At 36.9% G+C, this 20,126-nt stretch overlaps 1 protein-coding gene across 5 annotated transcripts in view; it reads right to left on the bottom strand.

Moving 5' to 3' along the window:
* Positions 1 to 1,352: 1,352 nt before the first annotated feature.
* The window catches only part of SGCE (sarcoglycan epsilon), a 67,726-nt gene continuing 48,952 nt past the window's right edge, over positions 1,353 to 20,126 (bottom strand). For 2 of the 5 annotated variants that reach the window (XM_073809701.1, XM_073809703.1), the window contains 7 exons: positions 19,442 to 19,604; positions 16,839 to 17,050; positions 15,869 to 15,895; positions 14,953 to 15,141; positions 4,459 to 4,502; positions 3,547 to 3,581; positions 1,353 to 1,647 (listed from right to left, as the gene is read on the bottom strand). In XM_073809701.1, the coding sequence (XP_073665802.1) occupies positions 1,597 to 1,647; positions 3,547 to 3,581; positions 4,459 to 4,502; positions 14,953 to 15,141; positions 15,869 to 15,895; positions 16,839 to 17,050; positions 19,442 to 19,604 (721 nt within the window). In that variant the 3' untranslated portion in view covers positions 1,353 to 1,596. The remainder of the gene's footprint in view (positions 1,648 to 3,546; positions 3,582 to 4,458; positions 4,503 to 14,952; positions 15,142 to 15,868; positions 15,896 to 16,838; positions 17,051 to 19,441; positions 19,605 to 20,126) is intronic. The other 3 variants (XM_073809702.1, XM_073809704.1, XM_033863054.2) reach the window with 2 other exon arrangements.

The raw sequence follows: 20,126 nt of genomic DNA, 5'->3' as shown, positions 1-20,126 counted from the left end.
ATAAAGTAAGGGCTATTAAGGTAGCAACAACCACTGGGAAAGCTATGTGGATCTTCTTCCCTATCGAAATACTAAGTCAGAGGCAAAATCACTGGTTTATAGGGAATTGCAGAGATTAAGGCAATTATCAAAGATTTGTGAGATGCTGGCCAATGATTCTTATCCCCATTCAATTCCTCCATATGGTCAGTGTGAAAACCGATGCTAACTCCAACTGCATTTTCCAATCCCCACAGTAGTCTCTTTCCTAGAACAGATGAATAAAGTTCCCGACTCCTGATCTGCAGTTCCTGATTTGTGGATCCTGTATTACTTTGTTCCTGCTCATCTGGACTACCAGGAGTAGTTTGATTTCACCTGGCAGGAGCAACAGTTTGTTAACTCTCCACCCTGGGCCACAGTCTAGTTGCCGGGAGTTGTGGCAACATTTCCTTTCTTCTAGCACATGGCCCTGACCCAATACTTTTACAACCTCAAGCTGATCAATCCAGGAGAATAGCGAGTGGCAATACCCTAGATGTCTTGGAAAGGAATATGAGGTAAATCTTTAAAAAACCAAAGATTCCACATCCTCTGTTAAGTCCCAGGAAGGTGTGGCTGGGAGGGGGAGTTTCAATGTCAACGACACGGTAGACTATTTCCCCTAAGTGGAAGACAAGTTGTACACAACACTAACAGGGAACCTTCTTGGATTCTGGAATCAGATCTAGATAGCATTTGTGTATCCTCTGACCAATTAATAGGTAACACAGAAATCTGCCCAGATCAGATTAAGAGAAGGTTTTCTGGTCTGCAACAAAAGCGGCCTGCTAGTTGGCCTGATGACCACATTGATCCAGTAGTGTCCAAGATGCATGAAGCATGTATATACCAACATGGTATAAGGAAACTCTGCTAAGCCTTGAAAGTAGTGTTACCACAGGGAAGCCTGGGGTTTTGGAGCTAATTCATGTCACCATCAGCAGGTAACTATTCTCTTTTTGAGTAACAACTCCTGGCGTGCTTCTAAAACCAAATATCTGATTATAGAGTCAGGTTAAGTATGCAGTCTGGGCTGCCCTTCATGAACTGGGGATCATCAGATCCACAATCCAAAGGGCCACGTTTACCCTAAAACAGCTCCAACGAGCGGTATATAAAAGAACAAGCTTTACAGGCCACAAGGATAAAAGTATTAAGTAAATGGGTAGCTCACTTGGAACACAGAAGCGTAGACATTTTATACATTATAGGAAGTGCTTAATAAAAATCTCATTAAATAAAGAATCAACACGCGAACCTGTTCCTAGCAATGAAAGATTCCTACTACACAGGAGGCAATCAAATACTTTCTGAAGTAAATTTTGCCAGACTTCAGGCTTCATTAATAATATTTATTTTAAAGATCACTTTTCATTGTAACAAATATAAAGTCATCAATGTTTTACAAATTGTCAAAAATGCTTTAAGTACCAAAAAAAATACATTAGTAAAATGAATGTTATTTTGTATTATTTGATATATACTTGATACTGTCAACATGCATACCATATGTCAGAAAAGCTCATGCATTATTGGAAGAGAGCAAAAATAAGATATAAGTGCTATATTGTCTGATTACAAATTCATTGCTTCGGTTAGTTTTCTTTCTTCAGGGATACCATTTACCTGCAACGTGTAAGAATGAATATGGGCATGAGTTAAGCATGGACACTTTTAGATTTGGAGCAAAACGAATTACTGCAAGGCGTAATGTTCTATCTTCTTAACATAATTTAAAATAATTATGTTGCATTATTTCTCTGCATTTGGTTTTCAAAAAAAAGGAAATTCTAAATTAGTCATCTGCTTCTTGGGTCAAAGCTACAATGTTCTGTATTTCTCAAAAGGCCCGGCCTGAAAATTCCTCCCACAATAAACAAAAAGAATGAGTTTGACTGCAGGACGTATGACTGTACCTTTTAATCGTGGCTCTTTAGAAAATATCATGTGGTTTGGAAGGGCAGAGAAAATGAGAAAACCTGAAGGGACATCAAAACTAATGGCTTGGGCCTGGTCCAAACGGTAGTGCTATTGTCAGCTCTTAACTGCTCTATTATCTCAGCTAGTGCTTAAGTCCAGGATTACAACCCCAGCAGCTAGTTCACTTCTTAAACTTCTGATGATCTTTTAAAAGAAAACAACTAACTAAAGAAAACAAACTTCAAAATATACCCTCCCTTGACAAATTCCATACAGCAAGCTGCAAACAAAATGACTTGATATCCATGGGACAAACCCTGTGCTTAAATTACCTTCATAAAGAAAACTGTGACATTAGCATAGTGCTTTGAGGTAGTTGGAAAAAACAAATTATGAAAATCCTGCACTGATGTTGTTGCCTCTTTGCGATACCAGGATAACCAGGATAGAGGGACAGCAAAGCTGTTGTGCACATGAAAATACATACACAGCACTGAATCCATGCATGTGCAGACAGAATGGAATAACTTCTAAATTGAGAAACAAACTTCATGTTTTCATTCACAAGAACAGAATGGGAATAAGGAATGTAACTTGCCCATTTAGCTCTTCTCTTCAGGAGGTACGACTATTTGGTGTTACATTTATCAGAGGCAGAAACACAAAAATCTAATATCATAATTATAAAAGATGCCAGCCTGGTCTCTCTCCCTTTAGCACTTAGGTACTTTGGGGACTCATCAAAAACAAGAACAAGAAGAAAACAACCAAGAAGATATGGTGTACTTTAGGCAATAATACAGAAAATTACAGAAAAATATAAGAAAACAAGAAGGCAATAGGCTATAAGTGTTAACTAAAAAGGAGATGAAAGCTTTCCTGACTTAAGCAAAATGCTTGTTCCTCAAAACCTGTCTTAGAAAAATAACTTAGAAAATTATGTTGAACAACCTAAAATCCCCCTAGGGAAATTCTTTGGCTCTTATAACATTTGCTCAGGCATAAATTATCTTTGTATTTGGAAACGGTGCCTATTACTAAAACGTAGCAAGCTAACAAGTCTACTTGCTAAAAATTTATACAACTATTAGGTAAATCTCCCTAACATCATCTACTTAGGTTTCCTTATTTCTCCCAATGGGAGGGGGGGAGAAGTCAAATCTAGATTTTTTAAGTATTCGAAAGAACTATTCACTATTTTTCTAGATATTGTCTTCCTTCACTCCTTGTCTGAAATAATTAAGAATCAGAGGTATGACATCTTAGGAGAGACGGAAGTCTAGGAGGTTAATGAGGAAGAAGTTCTAGCATTTCCATTGAGGAAATATTCTTTTAAAATTATACGTCTTTAAAAAAAAGTCATGAAATTAGTGGTAGTAGGGATTCATTTATTTCTTTGCTCTTTAGACAACACACAATTACAGCAGTTTGTTCCTTCATTAGTCTCCTGAATGCTCACACAGTAGCACCACTGCATTAATATACTGAACAGTCTTGTTGAAACACGTTAGCATTTAATTAAAACAAGCAATCAGAATTGTGGGGGAAATTCTTATAAACGTTATTTCATAATTAAAATCTGATGAACAACTTCATTATACTTGCCTCAAATCTTTGAAAAGTTGTCAAACGAAAATCTCCTTAAATTCCCGAAAGCAGTAATAGAGAAGATAATTTTTTGAATGAAAACAAGCAATAATTTTCTATATGTGCCTAAAGTTTTTATGAGACTTACTTAATAGCTTCCCTACCACAATACCACTATTCATACTCAGAACTCCACATCCAACTTACATTTTTAAAACTTCTCTGGCTTTTCCAAAAGAGCTACAAAGGCATTACTGGTTGCTCAGCAATTAGAACTAGGAATCAACCACTAATTAGAAAACAATCATGAATAAGTTATCTACTTGGTACAGAGATGAATGAAATAATTGGCTGTGGAAATTTTTTAGGGACACTGGAAAGAAATAAACTTAAAGAAAGCAAGTCTTAGGGAAATAGAATAGTCCAGGGAGAATTGCCCGCCATCTTGTTGTCACTGGTCATGTTATAAGAGCTTTTTAAACGGCATTAAAACCAGACCAACCATTTCTCATTTATCCCCCTGAAGCCTCAGTGATTAGTCACAATGGTTTCCTTTTGTAAGAGTCAGTTTCAAGCTGCTCACTTACTGAGACAAATCCTGGAAGCATCCAAGCTAAGAATTTTTCATACCAAGGGGAAGAATAGGGAGCTTCACCGAAGGAAGGGGATTTTATTCAGTCTTCCTTAATTAGACAGGACCTCCATGGATGCTTCTGCTGTAAGATCATTTACCCTGTGTTTATCACTCTTATGCCAATCTACGCAAAGATCTAAGCTATTATTCAGAGGTTCTAACTCTGATTAAGGAATGACACAACTGTTTTGCCTCACTTGGTGAAGATAAAGCTTCATAAATTACCTAGTAGTATAGTTATCTTTTGATCTATTAGCTTCGTTCATAAACATGAACTTATTACTTTTCGTACTCACCTGTAGTCTGCTGTTGGGGAATCTGAGTCTGATGTGGCAAGTTCCTAGAAATGATTAACATCTTTTAGTAAAACTGTATTTGTCCACACACATGTTAACAGAGAGCAGACACATTAGCATGAAAAGCTTTATAGCTGGCAAGACCCCAGAAATCATCTGATCCAGCACAAACACAGCCCCCCACCTCTCATAAGTTTATGGATGAGGAAACTGAGGTCTGAGGAAGATGAATAATAACAATATGTGATAATGTTCATGGAGTTTCTACTACATGTTATACTCTACCTCACAACAACATAGGAGGTAGGTATTATTTTTCTCAATTTACAGATGAGGAAATAGGCTTGGAAGTCCAAGGCTACGTAGCCAGGAAGTGGTGGATAAAGATGAGAACATAGGACTCCAGGGCTTGTGTCTGTAACCTGTACACTTTCAGATCCAGGTCTAGAACACATATACACCCTCACAGAACAACATATATTACCATCTTCATTCACTGTGCCAAACCTGTGCTCCTCCATCCAAATCCCAGGGAATGACACTGGCTATCCACCCAACTGCACCAGTCAAAATATGGAAGTCATCATTGACTCTTCCCTCTCGTTCAGTTTCTACAATGAATCCCTTGGGAACCCTTCATGATTCTCCTCAATCTCCTTTGACTCTCTTTGCGTCTTCCCCATCTCCACTGCTACCTTGGTTGAAGCCATCATCATTTCTCATTTGGATCTCGGCAACTGATCTGAATTATCTCCTCATTCCCATTCTTGCTCCCTTATAATCCACTGTGCACATTGCTGTCAGATGATCTTCTGAGACACAAATCTGATTATGTCATTCAAATGAACACATTTCATTATTTCCTTATACCTACTGCAAATTAAGTTTCAAGTTTCTTAGTGTGATCTGGAAGGCCATCAATGTATCTGGTTCCTACATGGAGCCCTCCCTGAACTTCCTGAAACAGAATCACCGCCACCATGGCCACTATCATCTCTTGCCCCCAGCCAGCTCCCATTTATCCTTCCAAACTCAACCCAAAATTTGTTACAGTGGACTCATATTACTCCTATAATTTAAAAATATCCCACAGGAACGTTAATTAAAATATTTAACTTATTATTTTTAATTTAAAAAGTACTACCTCATCTATGCCCCCTCACTCTCTAAGCACTCCTTCCCCCAACTAGGTTACCACTGAGCAGGCTTCCATACACAAGCGGTCATTGTATTTCTCCTCACATAATGTTTAACTGCCCCAAAGTGCCTTAACAGTAAGAACGTTCCTATTTTGTTTAGTATCCCTAGTAGTAAGCGTGCAATAAACTATGTTTGGATGAATACATGCAAAAATGAAGATACTTACAAAGATTCACATAATACACATGTTTATCAACACTCATATTCACCCATGCATTTTCAGATTTTGATATGAAAATTAGTTTACAAAAATGTACAATTTAGATTCTGTGTGGAAGAAATTCTAGGAGTCAGCCCCTTGCAACAGAGTAGGGCTTGATCCAAGCCAGGGATTTTCAAGGTTTTTTGTTTCTCTTCAGCAATGGAATTCCTTTTAATTGAAATCCTAAGCAGAACTCTTGATGTACAAAAGAGATAAATGTGAGGTTGCCCGGGTTGAAACAAGGGAGCCAGGAATCCCGCCTGCTTTGTTTCCTTTGCCTCACATGCTGGACCCTAAGGCATTGGTAAGAAACCTCCAAGAAACAAAGTTTGAAAAGCGTTGATCTGAATCATTTCAGCCAGGCAAATATTATGCTCCAAATACAGTGATCTAAACTCGAAAACAGTACATACTAAATACTGTTCAAACTTAAACTAATCCATAGGAATGTTAATGACTTCACGTGAATTTTTTTAAAGTTTCAGTTCCTTTTAAAATATATGGTTAAGGAAATAAAGTCAATTCTAATTCAATTTGAGGAAGTTACTTAATAATTCATCTCAATAATTACATTCTTTTTTTGCTATTCCCTATCAGCCCTACTTATCCTTGTGTGGTCTCCGAGAGTATTTTCCTTGGTTTGTTTATTCTTTCAGTATTTCACACAATGTATTTATAGTGCTTTTGATCACGAAAGTAAAAAGATTAATTTACAAACCACAGAAAGGAAATTAAGTTACAGATTTAAAGACGGGTAAACAAACATCTTTACTACCAAAGTCAAAATGCAAGTTCACGGACATTTGGGAGGGGGATATGAGTTTTCTTTTAACTTCTCAGGTACAACTACTTTGGGTCTATTCTACATTAGAAATGAATACGGCACACCTTGCGTGCACACGCATGCACACACACACACACACACACACACACGTCCTCATTTCCTATCATCTCTAGCTCTACCTGGCCTATTAATGGATTAAATCAATACATTTTGACAAAATAAAGATACCAAAGAGGACAAAGAAAGCCTTTCAAAAGCCCTAGATCAGGATAACCAAATTCAAAATCAATCTGTGAATGAAGCAGCTGGACCCCACTCTCTCACTGGCCAACCCACCTGACCCTTCTGTGGAACACAGTTTTAAAACCACGGATCAAAGTCAATCTACACCCTGTCATTTCTTCTCTAGCCTTCGGGGTTTTTTTTCCTCTTTTGCTACAACTTTCTAAACAGCAATGGCCTTGGTTAGGTTTGAAGAGAAATGGTTAGTTCAGAAAGTGCCACACAAATGAGTAAGAAATCTGGAGGAGAAGTATGAGCAACTGTGTGTATTACACTGGTTTAGGGATTTAAAAGTATCTGCAGTGAGCGTCCCAATTAAGTTTGTTAAGTTTGAACAATGTACATGTGCTCCTCACAACTTCAACTGAAACTCAGATGAGTTACATACAAGTACAGTGTGTGCAACAAGGTGCTCAACAAAAAAATACGTGGAGATTCCACATCCCCAGAGTCTCCAAGGTGCGCACACATGACTGATTTTGCGGTTGACCAAACTTGTGGCTACAGGTAAGCCTGTGAGTGTTAATATACCTATGATGGGCATATTTGAAGTATGTATTCCATTTAAAGATTGAAGGGAGGTAACTCACAAGAGCGCTGCTTCAGGCATATTAGAAAAATGCCCACAACTGACTTTGCTATAGTTGAGCAGAGAATGCAGTAAGAAAATGGAAACGCTTCTATCTTTGGTGAAAGCAGGCTGCTAAAGGCAATTAGACAGGAAAAGTCGGGGTTGACTTCAAACAGAAGTCCTATAATCCTTCAAAGAAAGGACCTTTATAAAGTCATCAAACTATTTAGAATAATTAAGCTATTAGTGGACTGGTGGAAAGATTATTTTGCGTAAACTGAATTATGTAGAAAAAAGATTTACAAAAACTGTAATTCTCTAATTATTAGCATTAATTTTTTTCTATTTTTACTACCATTAACGACAGGCATTTAAATAGAAAATTATGTAAATTGGCTATTGCACAAACTCTATCCTTTAAGAAAGCAAAGGTAATAACTTGCAAATTAATAAATAAGTGATTTGGGGGAGTACACAATTATTTATTATTTGTGCAACCATTTTAAAGTAATTTGACATTCTTGGATATCCTGTAGAGTAATTCTATGAGTAAGGTTGATGATTATCAACTCATTATGTTCCTACTTGCTTGAAGACTCAAAAGCAAAGAAAGGCTGAGGGATTTGTATAAAGCCACAGAATCCATGCCAGAGTTGAAAACAAATGACATTAGTTTAGTTACGTGGAACACAAAACACTTCTTTTGAATTAGTATGTATGCATTTAAAAATAAGAAATAGTAATATCTTTTTGGAACTTCTCAATTATCAACAAAATTGACATTATCCAAACCTTGAATTTTCTACAAAATTTTTTCTACAAAGATGCTGATGTGGACACAGTCTACTTTTACTAAGGAACCAGGCCATTATTTTGCTCAAAGAAGGAAGGAAGGACACAAAGAAATTGGAAACATCACCACAATTTTAAATTTCAAGATCTAATTTTAATTAAAATCAATGTAGAATATACGTGGAATATAAAGAAGAAAGGAGAAATTCATTTATTTTAGGTTCTTTTCCCTACTTTTTTTTTTTTTTTTTTTTTGTGATACACGGGCCTCTCACTGTTGTGGCCTCTTCCGTTGTGGAGCACAGGCTCCGGACGCGCAGGCTCAGTGGCCATGGCTCACGGGCCCAGCTGCTCTGCGGCATGTGGGATCTTCCTGGACCGGGGCACGAACTCGTGTCCCCTGCATCGGCAGGCGGACTCTCAACCACTGCGCCACCAGGGAAGCCCTCCCTACTTTTATAAAGCTGAAAGCAAGGCCACCACAGCCTTAAACTGAAGAAGTCCAAATCTCTAGAACCAAAGTCTGTCAGAGAGCTACTATATCTGTCACTTTTAGCATACACTCGCTGAATTTTTTTAAAAAGTCAATGGCTCTGAAATATCCTTGGCTGCTGGACACTTCTTGTCAACAGGAAATCATTATCTTGATCCCCCGAAACAGTCTCTTCAACTGATATTAACTTTCATTGAAACCTAATTTTTTATTTATGGAATTTTACCATGAAGCTGGTTCTCACTATTACCCAAGGGAAGACAAATGGAAAAATACTTTAGATAAAAGCTAAAATGATTAGTTACTAAATATCTATAATTAGAAGACTTAACTCTACTTTTATACTTGTTAATTTGCAAAAGATTAAACACAACCTACTTCCTGTCTTGAGGGAGACCCAATCACCCTGGATTAAGTGTTATGTTTAGTATAATGAACAAGGAAAATTTTTGTATAGCCAATTAAAATCTTCCTAGAAAATGTTTGGGTACTTGCCCCTATTATTCCTTATATAAATTCCTCATTGACGAGGCCTCCCACTCAGGAAAAATCAATTGATACTGATGTTGGGATTAAAAAAAGAATAATGAAGAGGCAGACCTACCCCCTAAAAGACCACATAATACACTACAAATTAAAGAATAAATTATTTTTTAGAAAATTGAATATTTGGGATCCTCCAGTCAATACTTCACATGAAATCGCAAAATGAGCACAGTTTCCAGGTGGTTTTTATCTTTTCAAGGTTTACCGTTTCTCTGTCCCATTCGGATATCATTTTCTAATCAGCACTAATCTCTCACTTCTCCACACCATCCTCCTCGGCAGTTTAAGGAAGTGTGAAAATCTAGAGGCACAAAGCCCAACACTCTGGACTGTCCCCTTTCACATTTTCTTTTGCACAGACCCCTCAGGGGGAATTAGGAGAAACTGTTCCCCCTTTAAAACTTCCCCCCCACTCCCTCCACAACAGAAATACTAGAAATAATGAATCCTAAAACGTAGGTTCTTTAAGTATTTAAAGCTGGGATTCCCAATGTTTTTTTCCTGCTCCACCATAATACATACGTCCACCAGCTTCCAAACTCCCAGAAGTAGGGCCCTGGGATCTGTATTGCAAAAGCCTCACAGGGGAGTGTAACGTGCAACTTGGTTTGGGAATAACCAGGCTAGACTACTATCTGTCAACATTCCTTTTAGGACCTAAAATTCTATGCCTTGGAATTGGACTTTCTTAATTTAAATCATTACAAAAGCTTATCTTTGAAGTACATCAGTCAAATCTGTATTATATTTTTGATGTTACATCTTTGGTCAAAAACGTAACCTCTAATCACAACAATGATTCTTCGGGCAAGGCAAATTTACTTTTAAGAATTACTTTAGAATGTGATTTCTAGCAATGAATTGCAATAAGTCAGGGGACTGCCTATAGAGGCAAAAATTCTTCTTCCTATTAATGGTAACACGTATTCACTGAGCTACAAAGATAACAGATTAAGTACAGATGCAGGCAGCCTGACTATACTGTGGGATGGGGGACACTCTACAGAAGACACGGCTAGTGCTCCTCAAGACTGTCAAGGTCGTGGGAAGCAAGGACGGTCTAAGAAACTGCCTAGAGCAGAAGAGACTAAAGAGTTATGCCAATTATTGTGTCCTAGACAGAATCTTGGAGCAGAAGAAGCACATTGGGGGAAAAACTAGTGAAATCTGAAAACAAAAAAAATCTGAAGTCTGGTTGATAGTAAAGCACCAATGTTGGTTTCCTAGTTGTGACAAACTAAGGGACTGTACGATGTTAACGATGGGAGAAATGGGGTGGGGGAATCTCTGGGAACCCTGTATTATCTTTGTAACTTTTCTGTAGCTTGAAAATCATTCCAAAATTAAAAAGTTTATGAGGGCTTCCCTGGTGGCGCAGTGGTTAAGAATCCTCCTGCCAATGCAGGGGACACGGGTTCAAGCCCTGGTCCGGGAAGATCCTACATGCCGCGGAGCAACTAAGCCCGTGAGCCACAACTACTGAGCCTGCGCTCTAGAGCCCACAGCCACAACTACTGAGCCCATGTTCCACAACTACTGAAGCCCACGCGCCTAGAGCCCATGCTCCACAACGAGAAGCCATTGCAATGAGAAGCCCGTGCACCACAACGAAGAGCAGTCCCCGCTTGCTGCAACTAGAGAAAGCCCACACACAGCAACGAAGACCCAACACAGCCAAAATTAAAAATAAATAAACAAATTTATTAAAAAAAAGTTTATGAAACAATAGATATGTTAGCAAAGATCAAAATTAATTTGCCTTATATTTTTATATTATGTGATCATTTTAAAAGTCTGTCTATATTGTCTCTCTGATCTGAAAAGTAGAAGGAACACTGTACAAAATGAAATCCCCCCTTTCTAGCAGGTGTCCCATCTCCTGGGCCTGCTCCAGTTTCCCTTTCCACTATCTGTTCAATCACCTTGCCCATAACCTGAATCAGAAATCCTTCGAGGTCAATGACCACATTATCTATCCCTGACTTGATATCAAGATTGGTAAATAACCTAATCTCAGTTTTAACCTAATTTAGGTCTCTTATCCATATCTCGATTTTATCATCTGCAAATGATTAGACATTTTTTTACTGTCTAATTTAAGGTGCCAGTCTGGAGTCCTATGAAGCATTCTACCAAAAAGAAAAGATTACTGTGTAATTGATAAATAACTGTGGCAGCCTCCCGTTACACAACTGCTACGAGTTCTATAGACCTCGCTGTTACGAGGTTCGCTACACCTCGTGGACTGACTTGTTTAAAAGACCCAAACAAGTTTCTATGCAGCTCTGAAGGAAAGCTTTGAATGTTCTTGAGTCTTACTTAGAAGCCTACATAAACTTTCAGCCCTATTACGCCTGAATATTTCTGCTGTCAAGTCTGAAGAATAAACACAAAATAATGTAGCTAGCCACATTATTTATGAATGATAAATTCAGTACAGTTAGTATGAATATGTGAAGATGCATGCCCTTTTAGAGAGGGTTAATTAATAAATAACAGGCAGCATTATCCAAGGATATACCTGGTTATCAAGTATTGTGATACCTCATCGAATATCTCATTTTAACATTGAGAATTCAGTTCGATCCAAATGACCAAAATATTTATGTATGTGTGTACCTGGGCTAAAATAAACCTTCAAAAACAGGGAAGGAGTAAAAGCTGAATTTGCGTAAAGGACAGTTGTGATGAATCTGAAACAATAAATTCTCTATTATCTGGCATGGTTGGAAAATGAGGTTAATCACATATTCTGGCTTATAGGGAGTTACCATAGAGACCGTGCACATATTATCCATTTCCAAGAATAAAAGAAAGATAATATAAACTCAACACTGAAACTATATTGAATGTAATTTAATTTTCCTCTGATGAGTCAGACACACTTGATGATCTTGCAGTGCCTCAGAATAATCATTGTGAACATCATCAATTATCTATGTACCCTATTTATATAGAAGTGCTAGTTAATGGACTTTTTCCATTAGCAGACATCTGAATAATATAAAGGTTTTCTGGACTTAAAAATACATGTATGGTCAAATTGTTGCAAGTTCAATAAAATAACCTATGGCATTTGCAAACAGAGAGATCTGATCAACATAAGGACAGTCTTGATGGGGTTATGGAAGGACCAGGAAGATGCATTGAGTTATAAACTAAGTAGGAAGTTTTCTTTTGCTTGCATATTAGTAGCAAAATTGCAAAGTCCTAGGAACATAGAATCAAAATAAAATTTAAAGAGTTATCCTTATTCCCAACAAATATGGTCAGAAAGCGTATAAAAAGTGACCCTGGCTTTTTTTCCTCCCTTAAATTTTTACTGACTTAAAAACATATTCAAGTTCCCCTATTCATTATAATGAATATTTCTCTCCTCTAAAATTTGATAGCATTGTTATTTTGTCAATAGAAGATTTCCCAAACTGTGTTCTTTAAAAAGAGTTACCTCTTCCGATCTTTTCCGTGCTTTTCACAAAGCATATCAACGCACTAAAGGCTCTGAGAACTCTTGTAGTTTAAACACAAAAAACAAAACACCCTGTTTCTCAAATGTATTTGACCATTTCATGTTTGAAAATATAGATCAACCTTTGAAGAATAAATATCGACATCTCACTAGCATTCTTGGGTAAAGAACATAAGAAATGGAACCTTAAAGAATTCTTTAATTATTTTCATTTTGAAAATGAATGATAAGGCTGCTCATAATTGTCATCTAAAAAAAGACAGGAGAGATTGCTAAATTGTGAACTATTACAATATTCTTGAAATTTTCCTAATTTTTCTCATCAGTATCTAATAATCCTGGTAAAGTAGGTTTCATGATGACCCTCTAACCGTCAGAGGACATAGAAATCCATCAGTTCCATTCAGTACAACTCAATTTTGTGAGACTTTAATATCTACATCCCTGATAGAATATTGTTTCCAAAACTCAAAATTTTAAATGTATGCAATTTTCCCTACTGCTAATGGAACCTGAATCAATTACACACAAACACACACACACATACATGCACACAAACACATACCTTGGTCTGTCCAACAGTAAGTACGTGTTGTTAGAGGACTTCAGGAAAATATTCATAATACTTTTAAGAGTCTCATTCTCTACCGAGCTAGCTGGGCGCGCTTTCACAATATTTTTAGATTGCCAAACTATTTTGGACAAACTTATAGTCTGACTGTCTATAATACTCATATTAATTACTGTTTACTCTTCAAATTACCACATGCTCTTTACACGGTTGCAAAATAAGCATCTGCAATGGAAAAATACACCCAATATGGTTCCCAAATAAATCTTTAATCAGTAAGAGGTTACTTTTATATCATATCCTAACGTTTGTGTGTGTGTGTGTGTGTGTTGGGGTGAGAGGGCCAGATTTTTTTGTATATCCATTGTATTTACAAGAGTAAACTGAAAAGGAGGATCTCAAAAGCAAACCGTGACTTCCTTGGGGAAACTGAATTTAACGCATTTTAACACATGGTTAAAAAAGAAAAGAACAGCCATGTTCTTAGAAATAAATGACACTTTTACCTACAATTCCCTTATACCAAAACCGAGCTTCTAGACATATAACATGGGTTCTCAAGAGCAACTGACCAGTCTCCTCAACCAATCTCCTCCACACCTATCCCTTACAAAGGCCTCTTCCCAGGCTTTCTAACCATAGTCCTTCTAGCACTACAGAGAAGGTCTGCACTAATAAATTGTGTTTTGAGCCAAAATTGGAACTACTCATTTTGATATATAAGCAAATGACAAAAAAACGCTGAAAACAAAAAAACAAACAAAAAAACAAAAAAACGCTGAAAACCCTGAGGCAAAAAATTTAGATTAAATAGATCTGTGGTAATAACATTAAAAACAATAGGTTAACAGAACCAAACAATTCTAATAGTTCTAAAAAGTAATCCATTTGCTATGCTTTAGGACATGCCTCTCTTTTCACAATTAACTCATCTTTGAGCAAGCATATGTTAGTTTATTAGCAGTGCCAGTTTCTTAACTATTAAGAGGAATGTCATCTTGTTTGGATTAGTGAAGGAAAAAAAGCATTTCCTGAAGGTAATTCTATTTATTTGGGTTAGCACCATGGGGTTGGGATCTACACTATCAGTATTTTGCTATTTTCTCCTCCAGTTATAAACAAATAAATGCAACAACAATGAAGACGTCTGGTCTTGAAAGACATTAAGTAGATATATTCATGCATTAATAATTACGGTTCCAGGGGCTTCCCTGGCGGTGCAGTGGTCAAGAATCCGCGTGCCAATGCAGGGGACACGGGTTCGAGCCCTGGTCCGGGAAGATCCCACATGCCACGGAGCAACTAAGCCCACGCACCACAACTACTGAGCCTGTGTTCTAGAGCCCGCGAGCCACAACTACTGAGCCCACGTGCCACAACTACTGAAGCCCGCATGCCTAGAGCCCATGCTCCGCAACAAGAGAAGCCACTGCAATAAGCCCGCACACCATAATGAAGAGTAGCCCCAGCTTGCCACAACTAGAGAAATGCCACGCGCAGCAACGAAGACCCAACGCAGCCAAAAATAAATAAATAAAAAAATTTTTAAAATAATAATAATTACGGTTCCAAGTGGATACTTACTGCTGTGTTTGCATCAATGGCATATTAGTGCTCTCATAATTGTCTGCGTGTAGAGGAGGTACGATTTCCCCAGTCACAGGGTGAAACACAGGAAGTGTTGACAGGGGCCATGCTATCTCTCTATTCTTGGACATGTCACGAAGTTCTTTGGTAGATTTCTGAATAGCACTATGATGGACCAGTTGGATGCTAGGTCAAAAAGAAATAAAACCACATATATTTAAAATCACATATTAGCCCCACAGGTCATCAGTTTGAAAAAGTTACAAAATCATTTTTTCTTTTTAAAATAAGAAGACATCATTTAACTCTGGGCATTCTACAAGTTATTTCAGAAGAAGATACATTTCATATACTTTTAACATAACAAAACTGAAAATTAGAAACTGATTTTTAAATAAATGCGTCTCTCATTAAAGTAAGCTATAAAGCACTGCGTTACTATTACAGCCCTAGGTAGCAAACTACTATTCTATTTAATTTCTACGATTAAGATAAAACTACCATAGCTTTTATATTGTTGCTTCTGATGGGGCATTTATAAATACTCACAGAAGTTTCATTTTATGGTAGGTTATTACTGTAGATTCAGGAAAACGTGTATGAAAGGTCTTTTCATCTGTTCTCTGGTTTATAGAAATGCAGATTGGGAAATCACATAATATAAATGGCAAGTTAATATGCTGAATCTGAAATATTTTAGTTTTAATTTTTACCTATATAATCTTAGTTTTCACACACTTTTTATTTTTAGTCTCACCCCTCCTAAATATCTCTATTTAGAAAGCAGCTTTCACATTTATGAAATAAACTATGAAAGATGATGAATGGGGGAAAAAAAAGCATGACACACATGTATGGAGCATGAGAAGCAACTGAGAAATGAAAAAGAAAATAACAGGAAGAAGACACTTACTCTGGTGTTTGCATGTTTCTCTTTTCCCTAGAAACAAAACAAAATTTATGAATTAAATAATAGCATTGATATTTGGAACATTAAGACTATATGCTCATGGATCTTGCACGAGGTGGAAATGCTGACACTGTTACTATTAAACGCAACCAGGCAGCATTTGCCACCAGGTTTATGACGTTACTTGGATGAGTACACATACAGAGATGGAATACTGGTGAGAAACGCACAGGAAAAAATGAAAAAAAAAATGGAGATTAAGAATCAAGCTCTTGGAAATAAGTTCCATGACATGATGAAATCAGGCTACATGTAAAAATGGAAGAACTTGTTACTTGCTGCTTTATTAATTTTTTTATCCTTTGTTTTGTTACCCTGACTTCCAGATAATCTCGGGAGATTATTTTAATTGACAGAGCTGTCCAGAAAGTACTAACTATTCATGAAGTGAAGACTCATTACTCAAATTATCATCTTATTTTCATTAATTTACTCCTAAGTTTTTATATATCTATATATACCTTTAAATATTTAGGTGGTATCGCCCTGTTTGATAGCAGAACAATTTCAAGAAAAATCCTGACCATCATTTCTGATCAAACTGACTGAGACAATTTATTTATTTAAAGTGCAATTACCATGTCAATAGATTCCGCAGTCTCTGCTTACACAGGATGGCTTGTATAACCAAAATATCTAGCCTCAGTTATTCTTGGGACTGTTTTGCCTGCAAGAATTTACATCTAGCCTTAATAATTTTTGAATAAAGTAATTATAACCTCTAATTTAATTTACTAGACTCAAAACTATTTTACTTCATTTTAAAGGAATAAAGTACTGTAGTTTGACTTGAACACAATTTCAATTCATTTATAAAGTGTTTTATGCACTAAATGAAACTTGGCTTTTAATGGAATCTTATATGTTATCTTAGTAGCTCTATAATTTTTTATTAGTGATTTAAAGTACTCACACTCCTTCCCGTCGGCAGCACATGATATAAGCAAGTATTAGAAAAAGGACCAATGCTACTGCCGAGGGCACAGCCAGTGTAATTAGGAAATCCGTGTAATAGTCTCTGCTTTTCAAAGAATCGGAAGGGGGTTTGTATTCTCCACCATCAGGTAAAATCCCTTCTCCACGAATCACTTCGTGATAGGTGGACACTTGCTTTGTTTTATCAACCTGACACAAAAGAAGACAATTACACATCAAATTAATAGTTGCAAACATTATGAGAGTTTAAGATCTAGACATATCAAGACAGTCTTTGACTAATTTCTAAAAAGCAATCTTTTCCAATTACTTTATCACCTTGAACTTGTAATTATTTATGGAAACTAGGAAGAAGTAATGCATAAAAGTAATAAATTAAAGGGTGTATATTGGCCTACTTTCTAGGTCCTTCCCACAACATATATACATACATAAACGTATACAAATATAACAAATACGTGTGCATGTGTAGGTGTGTGTGTGTACAGTTGTTCTTTTTCAGTTTACTTCCTCCAAAGCAGAAGTCCTTCACACCACTCTGTATATTTCTTGTTTCCTAGTGACAAATCTCTGGTGCAGATGTTACAAACTGTGAACTGGCTGACTTCACAGCCAGTTCATACTCACAGTATGTGAGTATGGTTTCTAAGGTTAGTAATAGAGAAAAAAAAAAAGAGAGAGAGAGACAATTTCTACGTGACTACAACCTTGATCTTTCTGCCATCCAGCTGACAGAAGTAGTTTTTAGGAAAGATAGTTTAAGGAACAGGTAACCCATCCAATGCTACAGTTTCAATAAATTCTATTCCAGGCTCAAAAAATGTACAACAGTTGGACTATATTAATTTACCTCCACAGTAATTGAACTGCTTTCACTATGTTGCATTTAATTATGCTAAGGTTTTTACTGAAGGGCACTACAAAAATAGCCATGTGAAACTTGTTACTACATTTGCTCGCGGCCTGAAAGAATGTTGGGGAGAATTATCTGTGGCATTTCTCAGTATCCTCTCCCATAAAACCCCACTGGAAGAATTTTGTTAATGATACAGTGCTAGTAAAAACTTTATCTTCTGCCAAGGAATTGATGCTCTGCCTCCTTTAAGAATGAGAACCAAATAACAGATGAATTTCCTCATTTAATCTGGGACATTAGGAGGCTTATTGTCAAACTTGACCTTAGGCTTATGTTTTGGTCAAGTTTAGGTCCTGATTTTCCAGTTCTTTTATATTTTATGTATTATGTTTATTGTCTGACCCTTTAATTTAAACCTCCTGAAATCTTCTGTGGTAAGATGTGACCTATAAATAAATACAAGTAAAAGAAAAAACCGAAAATTCCCAAGCTTTCTCTTATGAAGTCTTACCACAGAAATTTAAATCTTCAAAGAAGTCATTTTTAAACCTTTAGAAATTAGATAATTTTCCTAAACATGAACACTGTACAGCACAAGCACAAATAAAATGGTGTTGTCAGGGCCCGCTGTCTACTGGCTCTGGTGAGAGGCATCTATTTAAGTTATGATTGCAGCCACTCAGTCTTTAGCACCCTTGTATGGTTAGCATGATGACTGAAATATTGAGCTTTGTAAATAATACACATAAACCACAGCATCTGAATAATTTTACTTGATTTGAGAAGACAGGGAAAGAGCATTATTTTCCTAAGACACAGCGACATGGAAAGAGGAGCCTGGGGCCAAGGGCCACAGGTGCTAAGTGCCACAGTGTGAGCAGTATGTTCTCCCATCCTGGATCTGGGAAAAGTGCCTGCCGCTGGTTCTCTAAGACATGAAGTGACAGTTGTGTTTATGTGTTGATATTTGTTCAAATGTCAACTTTAAACTTAGACCTAATTCACTCACCACCAATCATCAAGAGTTGACAGAAGTTAAATCTAAAGGTCGCTAAAGAAGTGAAACAACTTTCCTATCTTCCAGAAAGGAGGATCAAAAAATTTAATATAACTTATATATAAAATATCATATATACCTTTCACATACAGGAAATCTTACCCATATGTTCCTAAGTCTTTGAACATGCTAATAAAAAAGTGATTTAGAAAGAAATATTTAATATTTACAGGGCTGGGGTAAGAGTCTAACTTTCCTCTGCTTTTCCTTTTATTGCTTGGTCTCTCCCTACAATCTGCGTTTCTAGGACATTGAGTCATAGCACAATATTGCTTTATTTCAGATTTGTGATTGTATTCTGGTCTCCCCTTCCCAAGTGGGACAGTGGCAGCATGTCTGAGGCTTCCTGCACATGTCACACTGACTCCAAAATCTATCTGGACTTAGCAGCCACCTGGATGTCCAGCGGGAACACTTGGACCACCTGCCAAGCTAATCTGGCCCCCACAACTAATCAAGAGTAGACTGAGTACAAAAGTGGAGGTACTAGTTCTTAAATGGATGCGCTTTCAACGGACTTGCCAAATCCTTAAAGTCAAGGGAAGTCAACGGCAGTTAACAAAGTAAACCCAGGATTTGTTCCTAAAAGCAGTTCAGGTTTTAGTCAAATGCTATCTCCAGCCACATCACTTCTAATTACATTTGCAAAAACAAAATAAAAACTCACCAACGAAATTTTGCACCAGTCGATATAAAACTGAGTACGAAATTTTTTATCACACGTTATTACAGGCTCCATTTCTTGACTGCATCTCAATTGATTCTGAGGATTTTCAACTTCTCGTAAACAAGAAGAAAATGGAACGTCGGCACCAACCATGACATAAACGCTGCAAAAATGTGAAACACTCAGGTTATCCTTTAAGAAAATTGGAAACACTGAAAAACAATCTACCCTGAAAGCAGGATTTATCCTTTTGAATTGAGGGATTATCTACAGTCATCCCTAAGGTAGGGGCCTGGGCTTTAAAAGCAGTGATTCATGTAGGGGCTTCTTTTCATTCTTTCCTTTATTCAACCAATATTTACTGGGTGCTTTGGTGTACGAGACACTCTCTTGATTCCCTGTTAATTTCTAAAAATTTTTTCACCCTATTTAATTCAAAATAATCATGTATCATATTTCAATTACAATATTTGGTAGATTACATTCAAAAATATTCTTAAAGTAAATTGTTTAGAAAATAATATTATCACTAAAATAATTATCAGTAATAAATCTTCATCTGATTTCATTTTTAATAAGATTGTGATGTTACATCCTGGAGGTGTGGAGCTGTAGGCAGACTTCTCCATTCTACCTAAGAGTTTTATCCATCAGCTTTCCTACTGCAGAGACCCCTACTGTTAGG

The sequence above is a fragment of the Tursiops truncatus genome, chromosome 9, assembly GCF_011762595.2.
Source record: "Tursiops truncatus isolate mTurTru1 chromosome 9, mTurTru1.mat.Y, whole genome shotgun sequence".
Lineage (NCBI taxonomy): Eukaryota > Metazoa > Chordata > Mammalia > Artiodactyla > Delphinidae > Tursiops > Tursiops truncatus.
This window is presented reverse-complemented; position numbering and strand designations above follow the sequence as displayed.